The sequence below is a fragment of the Amblyraja radiata genome, chromosome 4, assembly GCF_010909765.2.
Source record: "Amblyraja radiata isolate CabotCenter1 chromosome 4, sAmbRad1.1.pri, whole genome shotgun sequence".
Taxonomy (NCBI): Eukaryota; Metazoa; Chordata; class Chondrichthyes; order Rajiformes; family Rajidae; genus Amblyraja; species Amblyraja radiata.
Genome location: NC_045959.1, coordinates 62,772,910 through 62,794,182, shown reverse-complemented (window position 1 = coordinate 62,794,182; position 21,273 = coordinate 62,772,910). Strand labels below are relative to the sequence as shown.

The 21,273-nt window shown below is 42.4% G+C and overlaps 1 protein-coding gene across 9 annotated transcripts in view; it reads left to right on the top strand.

Moving 5' to 3' along the window:
* The window catches only part of greb1l (GREB1 like retinoic acid receptor coactivator), a 254,492-nt gene that overhangs the window by 119,910 nt on the left and 113,309 nt on the right, over positions 1 to 21,273 (top strand). For 8 of the 9 annotated variants that reach the window (XM_033019628.1, XM_033019632.1, XM_033019629.1 and 5 more), the window contains 2 exons: positions 6,125 to 6,284; positions 20,825 to 21,031. In XM_033019628.1, the coding sequence (XP_032875519.1) occupies positions 6,128 to 6,284; positions 20,825 to 21,031 (364 nt within the window). In that variant the 5' untranslated portion in view covers positions 6,125 to 6,127. The remainder of the gene's footprint in view (positions 1 to 6,124; positions 6,285 to 20,824; positions 21,032 to 21,273) is intronic. The other variant, XM_033019627.1, reaches the window with a different exon arrangement.

Here is a 21,273-nt window from a genome sequence, read left to right as displayed (position 1 = left end):
CAAATCTGCCAGTCTTTGGGACAATAGACAATAGGTGCAGGAGTAGGCCATTCGGTCCTTCGGGCCAGCACCTCCATTCAATATGATCATGGCTGATCATTCCCAATCAGGACCCCGTTCCTGCCTTCTCCCAATATACCCTAATTCCGCTATCTTTAAGAGCCCTATCTAGCTCTCTCTTGAAAGTATCCAGAGAACCAGCCTCCACCGCCCACTGAGGCAGAGAATTCCACAGACTCACAACTCTCTGTGTGAAAAAGTGTTTCCTCATCTCCATTCTAAATGGCTTACCCCTTATTCTTGAACAGTGGCCCCTGGTTCTGGACTCCCCCAACATCGGGAACATGTTTCCTGCCTCTAGCGTGTCCAAACCATTAATAATCTTATATGTTTCAATAAGAAACCCTCTCATCCTTCTAAACTCCAGAGTATACAAGCCCAGCCGCTCCATTCTCTCAGCATATGACAGTCCTGCCATCCCGGGAATTAATCTTGTAAACCTATGCTGCACCCCTCAATAGCAAGAATGTCCTTCCTCAAATTAGGGGACCAAAACTGCACACAATACTCCAGGTGTGGTCTCACTAGGGCCCTATACAACTGCAGAAGGACCTCTTTGCTCCTGTACTCAACTCCTCTTGTTATGAAGGCCAATATGCCATTTGCTTTTTTCACTGCCTGCTGTACCTGCATGCTTACTTTCATTGAGTGCTGAACAAGGACCCCCAGATCCCGTTGTACTTCCCCTTTTTCCAACTTGACACCATTTAGATAATAATCTGCCTTCCCGTTTTGCTACCAAAGTGGATAACCTCACATTTATCCACATTAAACTGCATCTGCCATGCATCTGCTCACTCACCCAACCTGCCCAAGTCACCCTGCATTCTCATAGCATCCTCCTCACAGTTCACACTGCCATCCAGCTTTGTGTCATCTGCAAATTTGCTTTTTCTTCTTCTTGTGTATGGCGTGCACAGCCTAATGTTGTAGGACAACTTGTTCTATTTGATCTTATTTGATTGTACACGCCGGGTTGATTGCATTTGTCGAAACATGGCGGACCACGTGAAGGTTGCAATCTTCTACCCCTGCAAATTTGCTAATGTTACTTTGAATCCCTTCATCTAAATCATTGATGTATATTGTAAATAGCTGCAGTCCCAGCACCGAGCCTTGCGGTACCCCACTAGTCACTGCCTGCCATTCTGAAAGGGACCCGTTAATCCCTACTCTTTGTTTCCTGTCTGCCAACCAATTTTCTATCCATGTCAGCACTCTACCCCCAATACCATGTGCCCTAATTTTGCCCACTAATCTCCTATGTGGGACCTTATCAAATGCTGTCTGAAAGTCCAGGTACACTACATCCACTGGTTCTCCCTTGTCCATTTTCCTAGTTGCAGAAGATTAGTCGAGCATGATTTTCCCTTCGTAAATCCATGCTGACTCGGACCAATCCTGTTACTGCTATCCAAATGTTCGGCTATCTCATCTTTTATAATTGACTCCAGCATCTTCCCCACCACCGATGTCAGGCTAACCGGTCTATAATCCACTGATCCTGAATCTATAGAACATTGCAAAATTATCACCAATGCATCCTCGATTTCTAGAGCCACTTCCTTAAGTACCTGGGATGCAGACCATCAGTCCCATCAGTCTACCCAACACCATTTCCTGCCTAATGTGGATTTCCTTCAGTTCCTCCGTCACCCCAGATGCTCTGGCCACTAGTACATCAGGAAGATTGTTTGTGTCCTCCTTAGTGAAGACGGATCCAAAGTACCTGTTCAACTCATCTGCCATTTCCTTGTTCCCCTTAAAACATTCACCTTTTTCTGTCTTCAAAGGTCCAACTTCGGTCTTAACTAATTTTTTTTCTCTTCACAAACCTAGAGAAGCTTTTACTATGCTCCTTTATATTCTTGGCTAGCTTACCTTTGTACCCCATCTTTTCTCCCCGTATTGCCTTTTTAGTTATGTGGGAGGGAACGGGAGAATCCGGAGGGATCCATGCGGGTTAACATGGAGAATGTGCAAACTCCAGACAGACAGCACCCGAGGCCAGGATCAAACCCAGTTCTCTGGTGCCGTGAGGTAGCAGCTCTACCATCTGCGCAATGGAGTCTTTCCAAAGCAAGACTGAATAGGCTGTTTTTTCCCCCCAGGAGCAGGAGCAGGAGCAGGAGGCCAAGTGTGGATGTGATAGTGGTGTACGAAATTATGAAGGCAGAAATAGAGTAGGTAGTAAAATAATATTTGCCCTTAGCAGAGGTGTCTAAAAGTGGAGGGCATAGGCTTAAGGTAAAACACTGTTGGTTTTCGAGGGGATCTGAGGAGGAACCTATTTCCAGAAACCTATTTCCAGAAAAAAACAAAAAACATTTAAGGATAAAGAGGAAATCTTTTAGGACTGAGATGAGAAAAACATTTTTTACACAGAGAGTGGTGAATCTCTGGAATTCTCTGCCACAGAATGTAGTTGAGGCCAGTTCATTGGCTATATTTAAGAGGGAGTTAGATGTGGCCCTTGTGGCTAAAGGGATCAGGGGGTATGGAGAGAAAGCAGGTACAGGATACTGAGTTGGATGATCAGCCATGATCATATTGAATGGCGGTGCAGGCTCGAAGGGCCGAATGGCCTACTCCTGCACCTATTTTCTATGTTTCTATGTTTCACCCTGAAGGTGGTTGGAATTGGAAATTTGCTGCCCGAGGAGGGTGGAGGAAGCAGAGGCTCTGACATCATTTAGGAGGCACCTACAGTGCCCTCCATAATGTTTGGAACAAAGAGCCATCATTTATTTATTTGCCTCAGAATTTGAGATTTGTAATAGAAAAAATCACATGTGATTCAAGTGCACATTTTTAGATTTTATTAAAGGGTATTTTTATACATTTTGGTTTCACCATGTAGAAATTACAGTTGTGTTTATACATATTCCTCCCATTTCAGGACACAATAATGTTTGGGACACATGGCTTCACAGGTGTTTGTAATTGCTCAGGGATGTTTAAATGCCTCCATCTGGCAGGTATAAGAGAGCTCTCAGCACCTAGTCTTTCTCCCAGTCTTTCCATCACATTTGGAAGTTTTTATTGCTGTTTATCTACATGAGGCCCAAAGTTGTGCCAATGAAAGCCATTGTGAGACTGAGAAACAAGAATAAAACTGTTAGAGACATCAGCCAAACCTTAGGCTTACCAAAATCAACTGTTTGGAACATCATGAAGAAGAAAGAGAGCACTGGTGAGCTCACCAATCGCAAAGGGACTGGCAGGCCAAGGAAGACTACCACAGCTGATGATAGAAGAATTCTCTCTATAATAAAGAAAAATCTCGAAACATCTGTATGATAGATCAGAAACATTCTTCAGGAGTCAGGTGTGGATTTATCAATGACCACTGCCTGTAGAGGACTTCATGAACAGAAATACAGAGGCTACACTGCAAGATGTAAACCACTAGTTAGCCGCAAAAAACAGGATGGCCAGGTTACATTTTGCAAAGAAGCACTTAAAAGAACAACCACAGTTCTGGAAAAAGATCTTGTGAAGAGATGAGACGAAGATTAACTTGCATCAGAGTGATGCCAAGAGCAAAGTATAGAGGAGAGAAGGAACTGCCCAAGATCCAAGGCATACCACCTCATCTGTGAAACATGGTGGTGGGGGTGTTATGGCCAGGGCATGTATGGCTGCTGAAGGTACTGGCTCACTTATCTTCATTGATGATACAACTGCTGATGGTAGTAGCATAATGAATTCTGAAGTGTATAGACACATCCTATCTGTTCAAGTTCAAATAGATGCCTCAAAACCCATTGGCCAGTGGTTCATTCTACAGCAAGACAATGATCCCAAACATACTGCTCAAGCAACAAATGAGTTTTTCAAAGCTAAAAAAGGTCAATTCTTGAGTGTCCAAGTAAATCACCCGATCTGAAACCAATTGAGCATGCCTTTTATATGCTGAAGAGGAAACTGAAGGGGACTAGCCCCCAAAACAAGCATAAGCTAAAGATGGCTGCAATGCAGGCCTGGCAGAGCATCACCAGAGAAGACACCCAGCAACTGGTGATGCCCATGAATCGCAGACTTCAAGCAGTCATTGCATGAACGAATGAATGAATGAATGAATGAATGAATGAATGAATGAATAAGTTTATTGGCCAAGTATTCACATACAAGGAATTTGCCTTGGTGCTCCACCCACGTGACAACATGTGACAATTAGGAATGTCACATACAGTGACAGTTAGGAATGACACATAAAAACATTAAACATTGATAATAAAATATTATCGAATAGCCATCCATGTTATCTCAATGTCCAGCATGTAACCTGCACTGCCTTGGCGTGGCAAAGGATATACAACAAAATATAAACATAACTACTTTTATTTACATGACCATTGCTGTGTCCCAAACATGGTGTGCCCTGAAGCAGGGGGACTATGTATAAATACTGCTGTAATTTCTACATGGTGAAACCATGCATAAAAATACCCTTTAATAAAATCTGATTGATTATATTTGGATTAATGGAAGACGAGAATAAATTGAATATGTTTCAAAAATCATTCCTTAACTATGGTTTAATAACGGCAAAAAAACATATACTGACATTTTGGAAAAATACATCGATGCCAACGCTTAAAATGTGGATTTCAAACATGTTGGAAACCCAACATCTTGAAGAAATGCGATTCCTCCTAACAGACAAAATAGACCAATTCCAAAGGGTTTGGTCTCCATTTGTCGACTTCTTAGAAGCTTAGAAACATTATGGAGGGCAATGTAGCTAAAGACTTGAATCGCCAAGGCAGAGCAGGTTACGTGCTGGACATTGAGAGAGCATGGATGGTAATTGATGGTCAGCATGGGCATGATGGCCCATCTTGTTTCCTTGAGTAGTCAAAGGTGTAAAGACTCCATAAGTTAAGTGCAGGGCTTCCTTACTTTGACTTTATTTTATTGTTACCTTTTCAGAATACCTCTCTGTCCCTAACTTTGTTTGTATCTCACTGAGCTGTTGAATTTTAACAGGGCCTACTCTTTGTGCTGTCTTCTTGTTTCCTCCCTTCTTGTTTGGCAATTTTGGATGCAGATGGCCAGACATTTATGTGAATCTGAAGGAAGTAGTAACAATTTTATACTTTTAATTATTTCACAAGCTGGTAAAATTATTTGAAGAAGGGTTTCAGCCCGAAACGTTGCCTATTTCCTTCGCTCCATAGATGCTGCTGCACCCGCTGAGTTTCTCCAGCTTTTTTGTGTACCTTCGATTTTCCAGCATCTGCAGTTCCTTCTTAAACAAAAATTATTTTTTTGTTGCCTCTCTGTGATAATGTTGAAAATGTTGATATTTGCTGGAGTTTGATTACACAGAAACCAGTTGGCCATTTTATATTTGACAGTAATGAAAAACTGATACCAAAGGTGAGCCAATTTTGTTCTTATTCGAATCCCAAGTGTATAATGTTAATAAATTGCAGTGAGTTTTCCAGATTTGGCAAACCGTTTTATGATTCTGTGATCATGGTTAGTTTAGTTTTAGGTTTTTAGTTTAGTTTAGTAATGCAGCTCGGAAACAGGCCCTTCGGCCCACCGAGTCCGCACCGACCAGTGATCCCCTCACACTAACACTATCCTACACACACGAGGGACAATTTTACATTTATACCAAGCCAATTAACCTACAAACCTGTACGTATTTGGATTGTGGGAGGAAACCGAAGATCTTGGAGAAAACCCGTACAGACAGCAATCGCAGTCGGGATCGAACCCGGGTCTCCGGCGCTGCAAGCACTGTAAGGCAGCAACTCTATCGCTGTGCCACCGAGTGCCCCGAAGCAGTTAACCATTTCTACACAGATTTGGCCCTCTGCAGTGACTCACAGTGATTGCTAGACTATGAAAAATAAAGAGGAATTTAAAAAAATGACCTTTGTCTAAAGTGAGAAAATAATACTTTTTGGATTATGTTTATTGTAAATAATTCTTGCATTTTACTGGATCTTGGCTTTCTAAGTACCCCTGGGAATTGTATTCAGAATATGATAATCAAATCTTTAATTTGTGTTATTATATACATTATGTTGTTTTTTCTTATTTTCAGACCATGGGAAATTCATATGCTGGGCAATTGAAATCTGCGCGTTTTGAAGAGGCTCTTCACAATTCAATCGAAGCATCACTTCGTTCCAACAGTATTTCTCCTCAACCAATTTTCTCTCAGCTTTACCTTGAATCCGATAAACCACCTCTGTCCCCTCAAGGTCAGGATAGCCATAGTTTGATTTCAATGCTCATTAGGGGAAAATAATCGGTTTGTTCAATATTGTATTCCATTATACTTGCCTTTTTGCTTCCACATTTACTTCCTATCTGAAATTGTGATACTAAATGCTTGAACATTTTTCACTGACTATTGGAATGTGTTAGATTACTTGCCTCAATTTATGTATTGTCTCAGTGGGTACATTTTGGGGTAGGTGTGGTGATTGTACTTTTATGTGTATATATCTAAACCTTCAATGCAATTTGTTGTGGGAGGTGGTTGAATGAATAAAACATCAACTAGATTTTTTTTTTCACCCTGTATTTGAAGGGCAAGGCCTGCTCTTAAAAGGCAGGATCAGGAGTGACTGCTTTAATAACCTTTTTCACTTGAGACCATTTGTCCTCAAGTTGCATTTTAAAAGGAATAGCTAGTGCATTGTCATTAAACAAATTGTGATTTCATTCCTTTCCATTTTCTAAGATGCTTATAATCCTAACACAAAACACATCTGAAATACCAGTTATAATCATGTGCTAAGTTCAGCAGAAGCACAGGCCCTTCGGCCCACAATGTCCGTACTGAACACGATGCCGAGATCATCTCTCTTCAACCTGCACATAATTCATATCCCTCCATTCCCAGCCAATCCGAATATCTATCCAAAAGCTTCTTGAATGCCACTATCTTTTACAAGAATTATCCCCAGAAATGAGTAGGTTAACTTATGATGAGTGTTTATCGGCACTGGGCCTGCACTCACTGGAGTTTGGAAGAATGAGGGGGGACCTCATTGCAACATACAGAATAGTGAAAGGCTTGGATAGAGTAGATATGGAGATAATATTACCACCAGTGGGAGAGTCTACAACTAGAGGTCATAACCTCTGAATTAAAGAACAATCTTTTTGGAAGGAGGAGAAATGTCTTTGGTCAGAGGGTTGTGAACCTATGGAATCCTTTGCCACAGAAGGCTGTGGAGGCCATGCCAGGCATTATTTTTAAGGCAGAGATAGATAGATTCTTGATTAGTAAGGGTGTCTGAGGTTATGGGGAGAAGGCAGGAGATGGGGGTTCGGAGGGAGAGATAGATCAGCCATGATTGAATGGCGGAGTAGACTTGATGGGCCGAATGGCCAAATTTTACTCCTATCCCTTATTACCGTATCTGCCTCACCCACCACCTCTGGCAAAGGGTTCCAGGCACTTACCACCCTCTGTGTAAAAAAAAAAGGTTGCCCCACACATCTCTTTCAAACTTTGCCCCTCACACTTTAAAGCTATGCCGTCTAGTCTTTGAATTTTCCATCTGCGGAAAAAAGTTCTGACTGTCTACCCTATCTATGCCTTTCATAAGCTTTGAATTTGTTTTTCAATTCAAACACAATTCAGTTGCAAGAAGCCTTTGATACATTTTGGCCAGATAGGTAACAAACAGACTTTGAGAAAAGGCAGGCCTGTTTGCATTTTCAGGTGTGGAAAAACCTTCACTAAGATTAAACACGTAAGAAATTTAGACAGATAAGGGAGCAAAGAAAATCTTGCTTTACAGGACATCTTTTACTTCTGTTTCTGGAGCATTTAAAATTTTACAGCCAATGCAATACTTTTGAAATATATTTGCAATGCTGGTATACAAATATATTTGCTAAGCAATTTTGAAATGTGTAATGTAGCAAACTACCATAATTAGCAGTGTTACAATAACCAGATTATATGTTCTTAATAATGCACAACTGTGAGATAAATATCAGCCAGAACAAAGATTTTAAAGTGGAGCAGACTTCACAGTTTACAACCCAGCGGTATGAATATTGATTTCTCTAACTTCAAGTAACCCTTGCACCCATTCCCTCTCTGTCCCTCCCCCACCCTAGTCGTCGTACTAGTTTCACTGTCGACCTGTTGAGTTTCATTGCTTGTATGACTTGTTATCACCTATCCCACAGCCAACAATGGACCATTGTGGGGTCCACCTTTCCTTGATCATCGTTACCTTTTGCTTATCTTTCAGCCTTTTGTTCTATGTGCTGTCAATAGCTCTTGTTCCCCTTTCCCCTGACTCTCAGTCTGAGGAAGGGTCTCGACCCGAAACGTCGCTAATTCCTTTTCTCCAGAGATGCTGCCTGACCCGCTGAGTTACTCCACTTAACGCAACAGGATCTTTCACATCCATTTAGCTTGGTTGAAGAACCCAGTGCATTGTATCTGAAATTGAATGGATGGGTTGTGTGTGGGGCCAAGACAGTGTAGGTTTGTGGCAGCTGTGTTCATGCATTGGTGTTTCAACTTATTTCCCTACTCAAGCTGTTAGATCTCACTTTTGGCATACACATCCTTTATCAATTGCAAGATTGCCTTTCTGCCAGAATTTAAAACTGACTCTTCATCCTCCCTTGCATCCATTCCTTTTTTTGTAGTTTCAGAGGTGACTGATGAGGGCAATTTGGGATCCATAGACCTCCACAAGTGCTTCATAGAGTGAGTCAGTGGGTATTTTTTAGAAGGGGTGCAATCCTTTTGCCACATTTATTGGGTCTCTATGTTGATTTTCTCAGTGCCATTACAAATGTTATTTTTTCATTCCGAATGGGCAATGGATTCTCACAAGTCAGTAGAGATCTTTTGGAAGTTTTGAGCATCCTTCAATCTTTTCCTCTCTTCATTAGGAATCTTCCCCATACAGAATTGCTAACATTCGATCTTTATAGGGTTCTAGTGCTGGGCTGGCAGATTATGTGGTCTGGTCAATAGCAATTTGGGATAGACACAAAAAGCTGGAGTAACTCAGCGGGTCAGACATCATCTCTGGAAGAAAGGAATAGGTGACGTTTCGGGTCAAGACCCTTCTTCAGACAGAGTCGGGGAGAAGGAGTCTACAGATATGGAAAGGTAAGGTGTGAAAATGACAGATCAAAGCAGACAATGCTAAGGAATTGTAGAATGGTTCATTGTTAGCTGAGGGAAAGAGGACAAGAAGGCATTTAATCAGGACAGTGGAACTGGCCGGATAAAACTAGTAATTTGGGCTTTGGTGCTAGGGACATTGGCTTGGGAGAGGATACTAATGTTCATTCACTTATTCTTCTTTTGGAATTGGAGGATTATCTGTACATAACAATGGTAGTACTTATCACAAAAATAACCTAAAAAGGAATATATTTCTGCGGGCAGATGTATTTTCAGGTGGATACTGCACTGATCCCCCTAGACGATGGAGTCAAATGCTTCAGAGAAGTTGAAAAAGGGCACCTAATATGGTCCCTGTTATTCAACCCAGGTTTCAATAATGAGCCTCTCCCCTTTTACGATGTTCATGCTTTGCTTCACTAGGCCAAACGCAGCAGTTATTTGGGCTAATCACAGAATTGGATCACAAGGTTATGTACACAAAGGCAACAAACAGCAGAGTTACTGCAGTCATAATAATGAAGTGGGAGTAGATGATGTGTTTGACTTGCAGTGCACCGAGACAGGCACAAGGGTAATCGCTCATTCCAATCCCTGTGAATAGTCTCCAATATTATTCAGCTTCTCCCCACTGCTACATATTACAATATACGGCTTGGTGATGTAGTAGTAGAGCTGCCGTCTCGCAGTGCCGGAGACCAGGGTTCAATCCTGACTACGGGTTCTGTGTGTATGGCGTTTGTATGGCTAGGGTTTTCTCTGTGTGCTCCGGTTTCCTCCCACATTCCAAAGATGTGGAGGTTTGAAGGTTAATTGGCTTTTGTGAATTGCCCCTTGTGTGTAGGATACGAAAGTAGGATATTGTTCATGTGATCAATGGTCGGTGTGGACCTTGTGGGCAGTTGGCCTGTTTTCACGCTGTATCTCTAATCTAAAACCTTCCTCGGTAGTGCCATCTACTGTCCAGGAGCCGCAACTACAGTAACTCAGGCAGCTCCATTAATTGGAAACTTATTGGCAAAAAATTATTTTGACTGATGTGCCTGCGCAATGGAACATGCAAGGCAGAAATATATGCCTTTGCATCAACCACTCTAGTGGTTTGCAGCCTGGTTTGAAAAATTAACTTCACAGAAGTTAACTCCTCATATTCCACTTGGACAGCTTATAACCCAACAGTATGAAAACACTGAATTCACCAATTTTAGGTAACCTCTAACAACACCCCCTCCCCTTTCTCCCCATACACACCTCCCTTTCTTTCCGCTTCTCCTTGTGACATAGCCTGGCAAGTGATAGGTGGATACAAGTGAGGGGAGTTTGATTGGACAAAGGTGGTTGGACAAAGGCCAGAGATGGAAAGATAAAAAGTATGAGATAAAGATAGAAGAGGTGTGAATTGTGAAGCCAGAGGAAAGAGTTTAAGTAGAACCAAGGAACTGCAGATGCTTTTCCTTGTGGCCCACCTAGACTTGCACCAATTTCTCCGCTCCCACTTCCGCTGGCTTCACCTTGTAAGATTTGTAGCTCTTCAATCCTTTTGTCTCACATCTTTTTTCATCTGTCTGTCTATCAACCATCTGCCTAACCATATCTGCCTATCAACCCCCTCTCACCCGTGTTCAACTATTACCAGCCAAGCTTTGTCCTGCCCTTCCCTCTCTTCTAGCTTTCAACCCCCCACCACACTCTAAAGAAGGGTCCCGAGCCTAAATGTCACCCATCCACATCCTCATGTGATGCTGCTTGACCTGCTGTGTTACTCCAGCACTTTCTGCCTTTAAAAAAAAAAAAACCAGCATCTGCAGTTCCTTATTTCCTCTTCTTCACATATGAGAACATTTTTTTATTATTTTACTCAATCATTTATTTTTTTAATTTGAGTAAATCATCTACTTCACTAAGTGAACTTCTGCTCAACCTGGACCTTTAAATAGATGATGGGGCATGTGGGCCTGTTAACAGTTATTAATGTAGAAAACTCTACAACGCTGACAGATTAACTGAGAATGGAATGATGTTAAGATGAACATAATGATGTTAAGAATGATGCCAGATTCATCATAGTGAAGAAAAGGTTGAGGCTTACTGGTGAAAGATCATTGAAGACATTTACACTATTGCATTAGGTAAGGCAGGTAGGATATTAAAATACATAGAAACATAGAAAATAGGTGCAGGAATAGGCCATTCAGTCCTTAGAGCCTGCACCGCCATTCAATATGATCATGGCTGATCATTCAAAATCAGTACCTCATATCCCCATATCCATTTGTTCCCTTAGCCCAGAGCTAAATCTAACTCTTTCTTCAAAACATCTAGTGAATTGGTCCCCACTGCCTTCTGTTTTTCCTCATCTCAGTCCTAAATGACCCCTTATTCTTAAACTGTGACCCCTGGTTCTGGACTCCGCCAACATCGGGAACATTTTTCCTGCATCTACCCTGTCCAATCCTCTAAGAATTTTATATTTTTCTATAAGATCCCCTCTTATCCTTCTAAATTCCAGCGAATATACCCAGTCGACCCATTATTTCATCATATGTCAGTCCCGCCATCCCAGGAATTAACCTGGTGAACCTCCGCTGCACTCCCTCAATAGCAATAATGTCCTTCTTCAAATTAGGAGACCAAAATTGCACACAATACTCCAGGTGTGGTCTCACCAGGGCCCTGTACAACTGCAGTAGGACCTCCTTGTTATAAACTCAAATCCTCTTGCAATGAAGGCCATTGACTTTCTTCACTGCCTGATGTACCTGCATACGTACTTTCAGTAACTGATGTACAACGCACCCAGGTCTTGTTGCACCTTCCCTTCTCCTAACCTGAAACCATTCAGATAATAATCTGCCTTCCTGTTCTTGCCACCAAAGTGAATAACCTCACATTTATCCACATTATACTGCATCTTCCATACTTCTGCCCACTCACCCAACCTATCCAAGTCACCCTGCAGCCACATAGTATCCTCCTCGCAGCTCACGCTGTCACCCAGTCATCCACAAACTTCGAGATGATACAATTAATTCCTCGTCTAAATCGTTAATATATATTGTAAACAACTGGGGTCCCAGCACCGAGCCTTGCGGCACCCCACTAGTCACTGCCTGCCATTCTGAAAAGGACCCGTTAATTTCTACTCTTTGCTTCCTGTCTGCCAACCAGTTCTCTATCCGTCAATACCCCACCCCCAATACCATGTGCTCTCATTTTGCACACTAATCTCTTGTGTGGGATCTTGTCAAAGGCTTTTTGAAAGTCCACATTCTCCACATCCACTGGCTCTCCCTTATCCATGCTACTTGTTACACATCCTAAAAAAATTCCAAAAGTTTAGTCATGCATGATTTCCCCTTCATAAATCCATGCTGTCTTTGACTGATCCCATCACTGCTTTCCATAACACCTGCAATAACCGTTGCAATAACACCTTTAATAATTGACTCCAGCATCTTTCCCACTACTGATCTAAGGCTAACTGGTCTTTAATTCCCTGTTTTCTCTCTCCCTCCTTTCTGAAAAAGTGGAGTTACATTGGCTACCCTCCAGTCCACATGAACTGATCCAGAATCGAGAGAACGTTGAAAAATGATCACCAATGCATCCACGATTTCCAGGGCCACCTCCTTGAGTACTCTGGGATGCAGACCACCAGGCCCTGGGGATTTATCTGCCTTCAGTCCCAACAGTTTATCTAACACCATTTTCTGACTAATGTGGATTCCCTTCAGTTCCGCCCTCCCACTAGATCTTCGGAACCCTAGTATTTCAGGGAAATTGTTTGTGATTTCCTTAGTGAAGACAGAACCAAAGTACTCGTTTAACTGTTCTGCCATTTCCTTGTTTCCCAATATAAATCCACCTGTCTCTGACTGTAAGAGACCTACATTCGTCTTCACTAATCTTTTCTTTTTTACTTACCTGTAGAAACCTTTACAGTCAGTTTTTATATTCTCCGTAATCTTTCTTTCATGCCCCCCCCCCCCTCTTAATTAACCCCTTTGTCCTCCTCTGTTGAATTCTACATTTCTCCCAGTCCTCTGGTTTGCAGCATCCTCTGGCCAATTTATATGCCTCTTCCTTGGATTTAACATTATCCTTGATTTTCCTCGTTAGCCACGGTTGAGCCGCCTTCCCAGTTTTATTTTTTCGCCAGACAGGGATGAACAATTTCTGGAGTTCATCCATGCGGTCTTTCAATCTTCGCCATTGCATCTCCACTGTCAACCCTTTAAGTATAATTTGCCAGTCTATCCTAGCCAATTCTCGTCTCATACCTTCAAAGTCTTTTTTATTCAAGTTCAGGACCCTAGTCTCTGAATTAACCAGGTCACTCTCCATCCTAATGCAGAATTCCACCACATTATGGTCACTGTTGCCCAAGGGGCTTTGCACATCGAGATCGCAAACCAATCCTTCCTCATTACACAATACCCAGTGTAGGGTGGCCTGCCCACTAGTTGGTTCCTCTACATATTGGTTTTAAAACACATCCCGTATACATTCCAGGAAATCCTCCTGCTCAGCACTGTTACCGATTCTATATGTCGGCCCAATCTATATGTAGATTAAAATCACCCATGATAATCGCTGTACCTTTGCTACACGCATCCCTAATTTACTGCTAGATGCTATCTCCAACCTCTCTACTGCGTTGGTCTATATACAACTCCAACAAACATTTCCTGCCCTTGGCTATTTCGCTGTTCTACCCATACCGATTCTACAGCATCCAAGCTAATGTCTCTCCTTCCTATTGCATTAATCTACTCTTGGAGTAATCCTCTTGCATTAAAGCCTTGGTCACCCTGGAACCATGTCTCGGTAATTCCAACTATATCATATCTCTTAACTATTAACTGCGCATTCAATTCATCCACCTTACCTCGAATGCTCCTCGCAGTAAGGCACAAAGATTTCAGGTTAGTTTTTCTTATCTCCCTTCTACCTTTTGCTTCTGTCCTCCTTTTATGGCCCTTGCATTGGGTCCCATCCCCCTGCCCTGTTTGTTTAAACGTGGTCTTTCCTACACTCTCTTTCCCATTAGCTGCACGGATACACGTCTACGTTGTTGACTCCACCCCCCCCCCCCCTCCCCCCCCCTACAAATCTGCACATCTTTGGAGTGTGGAAGGAAACCAAAGTTCTCGGGAAAAGCTGTTGTAGGTCACGGGGAGAACGTACAAGCTCCGTACAGACAAGAACCCTGTAAGGTGGCCCTGTAGAGTTGTAAGGCAGGAACTCTACTGCTACGCCACCGTGCCACCCATGTGGTGTGAGTAAACTCCCTCTGGAGTACAACTCTGGTTACCAAATTAGATATCATAAGGCAAAGCACAGTGTTTCAATATCCGAACTTCAAGGAGAAGTAGTGTTTGTTTAGAGATGAAAACTGAGCAGGAATTCTGAGGAATATTAACAATTCTCACTCTGAGAAATTGTTTACTGTGGCCTAAGGCTGAAAATCTCCAAGAAAAGCATGAAAGAAACTAAGGAAAGAGAATATTAATAGGAAGCTCAGATCCAATTTACATAGTGGATGTTGAATGTTCTTGCATGGATTGCCTTGGGAGGCATTTGAGGATGATGTTATCAGTAATTCCAATAGTGAGTTTGTGAGAAAATCAATAATAGCAACATGATTATAAATCTGTGTGCTGACTTTGAATTTGAAGTCAGCCATGTGAATCAAAATGTTTTCTTCAGTGTTGTACATTTCCATATTCCATGTGCAGTGTTTGTGATCTAATGGGGAAAGGTGTGAGGTGTTGGGATGAGATAAACAGTCTTATGTTGCAGAGCCCACAAATCATTCTTGATAGCTTGATGGCATATCAGTAATGAGGCGTTATTGAAGCAGAACACTCATCCAAGTTGCTTAAACATATACCAAGTTAACATTAGAGGCTGCCATAATTTCAACGTGTTTCTATCTTTCATATTCAATGTAGAAGGGGGCCATTTGTCCCATTGAGTTTGTGAGCTAAGGTATGATTAGTATAGTTTTACTTTTAGAGATACAGCACAGAAAAAGCGCCTTCAGCCCACTGAGTCTACGCCGAGCAGCAATCCCCGCACGCCAACACTAGCCTACACACATTGGGGACAATTTACATTTATACCAGACCAATTCACCTACAAACCTGTACGTCTTTGGCGTGTGGGAGGAAACCGGAGATCCCGGTTAAACCCACGCAAGTCACGGGGAGAATGTACAAACTCCCTACAGACAGTACCCGTAATCAGGATCGAACTCGGGTCTCTGGCGCTAGAAGGCAGCAACTCTACCGCTGAGCCACGGTGCCGCCCTGCGATCATTCTCATCAGTCCCATTCTGTTTATTTCCCCATAACCTCTGGCCATCAATATCTCCCCTCATGCACCTGGCATCCACCTACACCAGGGGTTATACACAGCAGGCATCTGGGAGGGAACCTGCGGACCCGGGAAATTAAATGGCCAAAAGACGAATGTGCTAACTCCTCACAGACATCACCCGAGATTAGGATCGAATCAAGATCACACCAGTCACAAAATAGTTAGTACCACACCACCAAGGCTCCGATCTTGACAATTTCAAATTGATTTTACATCTAATAAATTAAAGTGCCCCAAGTGTGTTCTGAAGTGCTTCCTGGTGCATCTGTGAATAAAAAGACGCATTTCTGTTAGCCAGATGATTGTGTGTGTGTGTGTCTGTCAAGTTGGGAGTTTTCTCATGCTCTAGAAATCTCATCTCAGAAACTGTTGTTTCAGGAGCTTGAAAGTGCATTTTAGGATTGTGGTTGAGAGCTTTCAGTTTTCTTGGAATGTTCAAGCCTGTTTAAGTGTTAAAGTGGATCATATTATCTCAGCTTCATATAATCAAAGTTACTTGTTTTAATCTGCAAGGTATTTGAAATATTCAATATTCCATTGTAAAGACTACCTGGTTATTTTAACAAGATGTCATCCACCTGTCCCACTTCCTCAGCCTATTTACTGATAGAAACCTCTTGCTTCCCAACACGTCACCATTCCAGTGATGTCCTGGCTCCTCTTCCAGCAAGAGGGCTCCGTAAACCTCAGCTGGTTTAAAACTTTGTTCCTCACCTATCAATCCTGTTTTTCCTGACCTCTATTTGTACCCAGCCTTCCACCGCTAAACATTTAAAACTTTCTTCCTCGATTTGGAGAGGCCTTTGATTTAATTATTCTTTCTTTGTAAATTTAATAAGCTGTACAGTTTCTTAGGCCCTTATGTTAAATCAGAAGTGTCAGTGTTGCAGTTGGACAAAGGGGACTATGAAGGCATGAGAGTGGAGCTGGCCAAGGTCGACTGGAAAAGGATCCTAGCAGGAATGACGGTGGAACAGCAATGGCAGGAATTTCTGGGCATAATCCAGAAGATGCAGGATCATTTCATTCCAACGAGGAAGAAAGATTCTGAGGGGAGTAAATGGCAACTGTGGCTGACAAGGGAAGTTAGGGATGGAATAAAACTGTAAGAAAAGGTGTATAACATAGCAAAGAGTAGCTGGAAGCCAGAGGATTGGGAAACTTTCAAAGGACAACAGAAGGTAACAAAAAGGGCAAGACTGGGGTGAAAATATGAAGTACGAGGGTAAGCTGGCCAAAAGAATATAAAGAAGGATAGTAAAAGCTTCTTTAGGTATGTTAAGAGAAAAAGATTAGTAAAGACAAATGTGGGTCCCTTGAAGGCAGAAACAGATGACATTATTATGGGGAACAAGGAAATGGCAAAAGAGTTGAACAGGTACGTTGGTCCTGTCTTCGCTAATGAAGGCACAAACAATTTCCCAGATGTACTAGAGGACAGAGGATCTAGGGAGACAGAGGAACGGATTGAAATTTGAAGGTAGACACAAAATGCTGGAGTAACTCAGTGGGTGAGGCAACATCTCTGGAGAAAGGGAATGGGCGACATTTCAGGTCGAGACCCTTCTTCAGACTGAAATAAATTTGCATTAGGTGAGAAATAATATTGGGTAGACGAATGGGACTGAAGGCTGATAAAACTCCAAGGCCGGATGGTTTGCATCCCAAGGTATTCAGGAGGTTGCTCTAAAAATCTTGGACATACTGGTGATCATTTTCCAATATTCTATAGATTCAGGATCAGTTCCTGTGGATTGGAGGGTAGCTAGCGAGAGAGAAAACGGGGAATTATAGACCAGTTAGCCTGACATCGGTGGTGGGGAAGATGCTGGAGTCAATTATTAAAGAAGTAATAATGGCACATTTGAATAGCAGTAAAATGATTGGTCCAAGTCAGCATGGATTTGTGATGGGGAATGTATGAAATTATAAAAGACTGGACAATCTAGATGAGGGAGAATGTTCCCAATGATGGGAGAGTCCAGAACCAAGGGGCACAGTCTAAGAATAAAGGGGAGGCCATTTAAAACTGAGATGAGAAAAAAACTTTTCACCCGTAGATTTGTGAATTTGTGGAATTCTCTGCCACAGAAGGCAGTAGAGGCCAATTCACTGGTTGAATTTAAACATAGAAACATAGAAAATAGGTGCAGGAGTAGGCCATTCGGTCCTTCAAGCTTGCACCAACATTCAATATGATCATGACTGATCGTCCAACTCAGTATCCTGTACCTGCCTTCTCTCCATACCCCCTGATCCCTTTAGCCACAAGGGCCACATCTAACTCCCTCTTAAATATAGCAAATGAACTGGCCTCAACTACCTTCTGTGGCAGAGAATTCCACAGATTCACCACTCTCTGTGTGAAAAATGTTTTTCTCATCTCAGTCCTAAAAGACTTCCCCCTTATCCTTAAACTGTGACTCCTTGTTCTGGACTTCCCCAACATCGGGAACAATCTTCCTGCATCTAGCTTGTCCAACCACTTAAGAATTTTGTAAGTTTCTATAAGATCCCCCCTCAATCTTCTAAATTCTAGCGAGTGCAAGCCGAGTCTGTCCAGTCTTTCTTCATATGGAAGTCCTGCCATCCCAGGAATCAGTCTGGTGAACCTTCTCTGTACTCCCTCTATGGCAAGAATGTCTTTCCTGAGATTAGGAGACAAAAACTGTACACAATACTCCAGGTGTGGTCTCACCAAGGCCCTGTACAACTGCAGTAGAACCTCCCTGCTCCTATACACAAATCCTTTTGCTATGAATGCTAACATACCATTCGCTTTCTTCACTGCCTGCTGCAATGACTGGTGTACCATGACAAAAAGGTCTTGTTGCATCTCCCCTTTTCCTAATTGGCCACCATTCAGATAAATGTCTGCTTTCCTGTTCTTGCCACAAAAGTGGATAACCTCACATTTATCCACATTATACTGCATCTGCCATGCATTTGCCCACTCACCCAACCTATCCAAGTCACCTTGCAGCCTCGTAGCATCCTCCTCACAGCTAACACTGCCCCCCAGCTTCGTGTTAACCGCAAACTTGGAGATGTTGCATTCAATTTCCTCGTCCAAATCATTAATATATATTGTAAATAGCTGGGGTCCCAACACTGAGCCTTGCGGTACCCCACTAGTCACTGCCTGCCATTCTGAAAAAGACCAGTTTACTCCTACTCTTTGCTTCCTGTCTGCCAGCCAGTTCTCTATCCACATCAATACTGAACCCCCAATACCGTGTGCTTTAAGTTTGTATACTAATCTCTTATGTGGGACCTTGTCGAAAGCCTTCTGAAAGTCCAGATATAACACATCCATTGGTTCTCCCTTATCCACGCTACTAGTAACATCCTCGAAAAATTCTATAAGATTCGTCAGACATGATGTACCTTTCATAAATCCATGCTGACTTTGTCCAATGATTTCACCACTTTCCAAATGTGCTGCTATCCCATCTTTAATAACTGACTCTAGCATTTTCCCCACTACCGATGTTAGACTAACTGGTCTGTAATTCCCCGTTTTCTCTCCCTCCCTTTTTAAAAAGTGGGGTTACATTAGCTACCCTCTAATCCTCAGGAACTACTCCAGAATCTAAAGAGTTTTGAAAAATTATCACTAATGCATCCACTATTTCTGCGGCTACTTCCTTAAGTACTCTGGGATGCAGCCTATCTGGCCCTGGGGATTTATCGGCCTTTAATCCATTCAATTTACCTAACACCACTTCCCGACTAACCTGGATTTCACTCAGTTCCTCCATCTCATTTGACCCCCGGTCCCCTGCTATTTCCGGCAGATTATTTATGTCTTCCTTAGTGAAGACAGAACCAAAGTAGTTATTCAATTGGTCCGCCATGTCCTTGTTCCCCATGATCAATTCACATGTTTCTGACTGCAAGGGACCTACATTTGTTTTAACTAATCTTTTTCTCTTCACATATCTATAAAAACTTTTGCAGTCAGTTTTTATGTTCCCTGCCAGTTTTCTTTCATAATCTATGTTTCCTTTCCTAATTAAGCCCTTTGTCCTCCTGTGCTGGACTCTGAATTTCTCCCAGTCCTCTGGTAGGCTGCTTTTTCTGGCTAATTTGTATGCTTCATCTTTTGTTTTGATACTATCCCTGATTTCCCTTGTTATCCACGGATGCACTACCTTCCCTGATTCATTCTTTTGCCAAACTGGGATGAACAATTGTTGTAGTTCATCCATGCAGTCTTTAAATGCCTTCCATTGCATATCCACCGTCAACACTTTAAGAATCAATTGCCAGTCTATCTTGGCCAATTCACGTCTCATACCCTCAAAGTTACCTTTCTTTAAGTTCAGAACCCTTGTTTCTGAATTAATTATGTCACTCTCCATCCTAATGAAGAACTCAACCATATTATGGTCACTCTTGCCCAAGGGGCCATGCACACCAAGACTGCTAACTAACCCTTCCTCATTACTCAATACCCAGTCTAGAATAGCCTGCTCTCTCGTTGGAGAGTTAGATAGAGCTCCAGGGGCTAGTGCAATCAAGGGATATGGGGAGAAGACAGGCACGGGTTACTGATTGTGGATGCTCAGCCGTGATCACAAAGAATGTTCAGGCTCAAACGACCAAATGGCTTCATCCTGCACCTATTTTCTATGTTTCTATACCTCTTGTTTCCCTTTCCCCTGACTCTAGTCTGAAGAAGGGTCTCAACCCGAAAAGTCACCCATTCATTTTCACCAGAGATGCTGCCTGTCCCACTGAGTTACTCCAGCATTTTGTGTCTATTTTCCAACCATTGATGTGTCTTTCTATTGGTCCAATTGACTGCACTTTTACCAGGACTTCTCAATGCCACACTCAGTAAAATGCTACCCCAATCAAATTACTCTCACCTCCCAACTGACTCTCACCTCAAATTCTACTACCCCAATTAATGAGAATAACGTTTAGTGCAAGATAAAGTCCAATTAAGTCCAATTAAAGATAGTCCGAGGGTCTTCAATGAAGTAGATGGTAGGTCAGGACTGCTGTCAAGTTGGTGTTGCCTGGTTCAGTTGCCTGATAACAGCTGGGAAGGAATTGACCCTCAATCTGAAGGTATGTGTTTTCAAACACCTGTACCTCTTGCCTGATGGGGAAGAGGAGAAGAGGACGTGACTGGGGTGAGGCTCATCCTCAACTATTATTTCCATGACCTTTTGGAGGTATCGACAATACACGGTTGAGCTAGCTTGAAATAATACCTGAAATTTGTTCTTAAAACAGATGTCAAACCAAAGATAGAGGAACTTAATAAAGAAATTGAAGTGCATCGTTATACGCAGAGTAGCTCTTCTGGATTCCCAGCTATACAAGTTGGCAATGGACTGGATAATGAGGAGGAGGAGGAAGAAGAGGAAATGTCTGAGTCAAACAGCCCACCTATTGCCTACATGCAGAAACATGTTCCAGAGGGATCCTGCACTACTGATGGTGCGTATAGCTCTATCTTCTAAAATGCATTATCTGGCAACAGGGCCTCTGCTGAAATGTTATCTGAATGTTGATGCAGATGAATCATTTATGCTTTTTTTTTAATGCCAATCGTGAATCGTGTGAGATTTCTGTTACTTCAATTACTCGCGCGGTAACCACTCAGACAGCTGATCCTTGAGACATCAACACAGAAAGGGTGGCACGGAGTGCTGGTGCATGGGTAATGCCTCATAATAAGG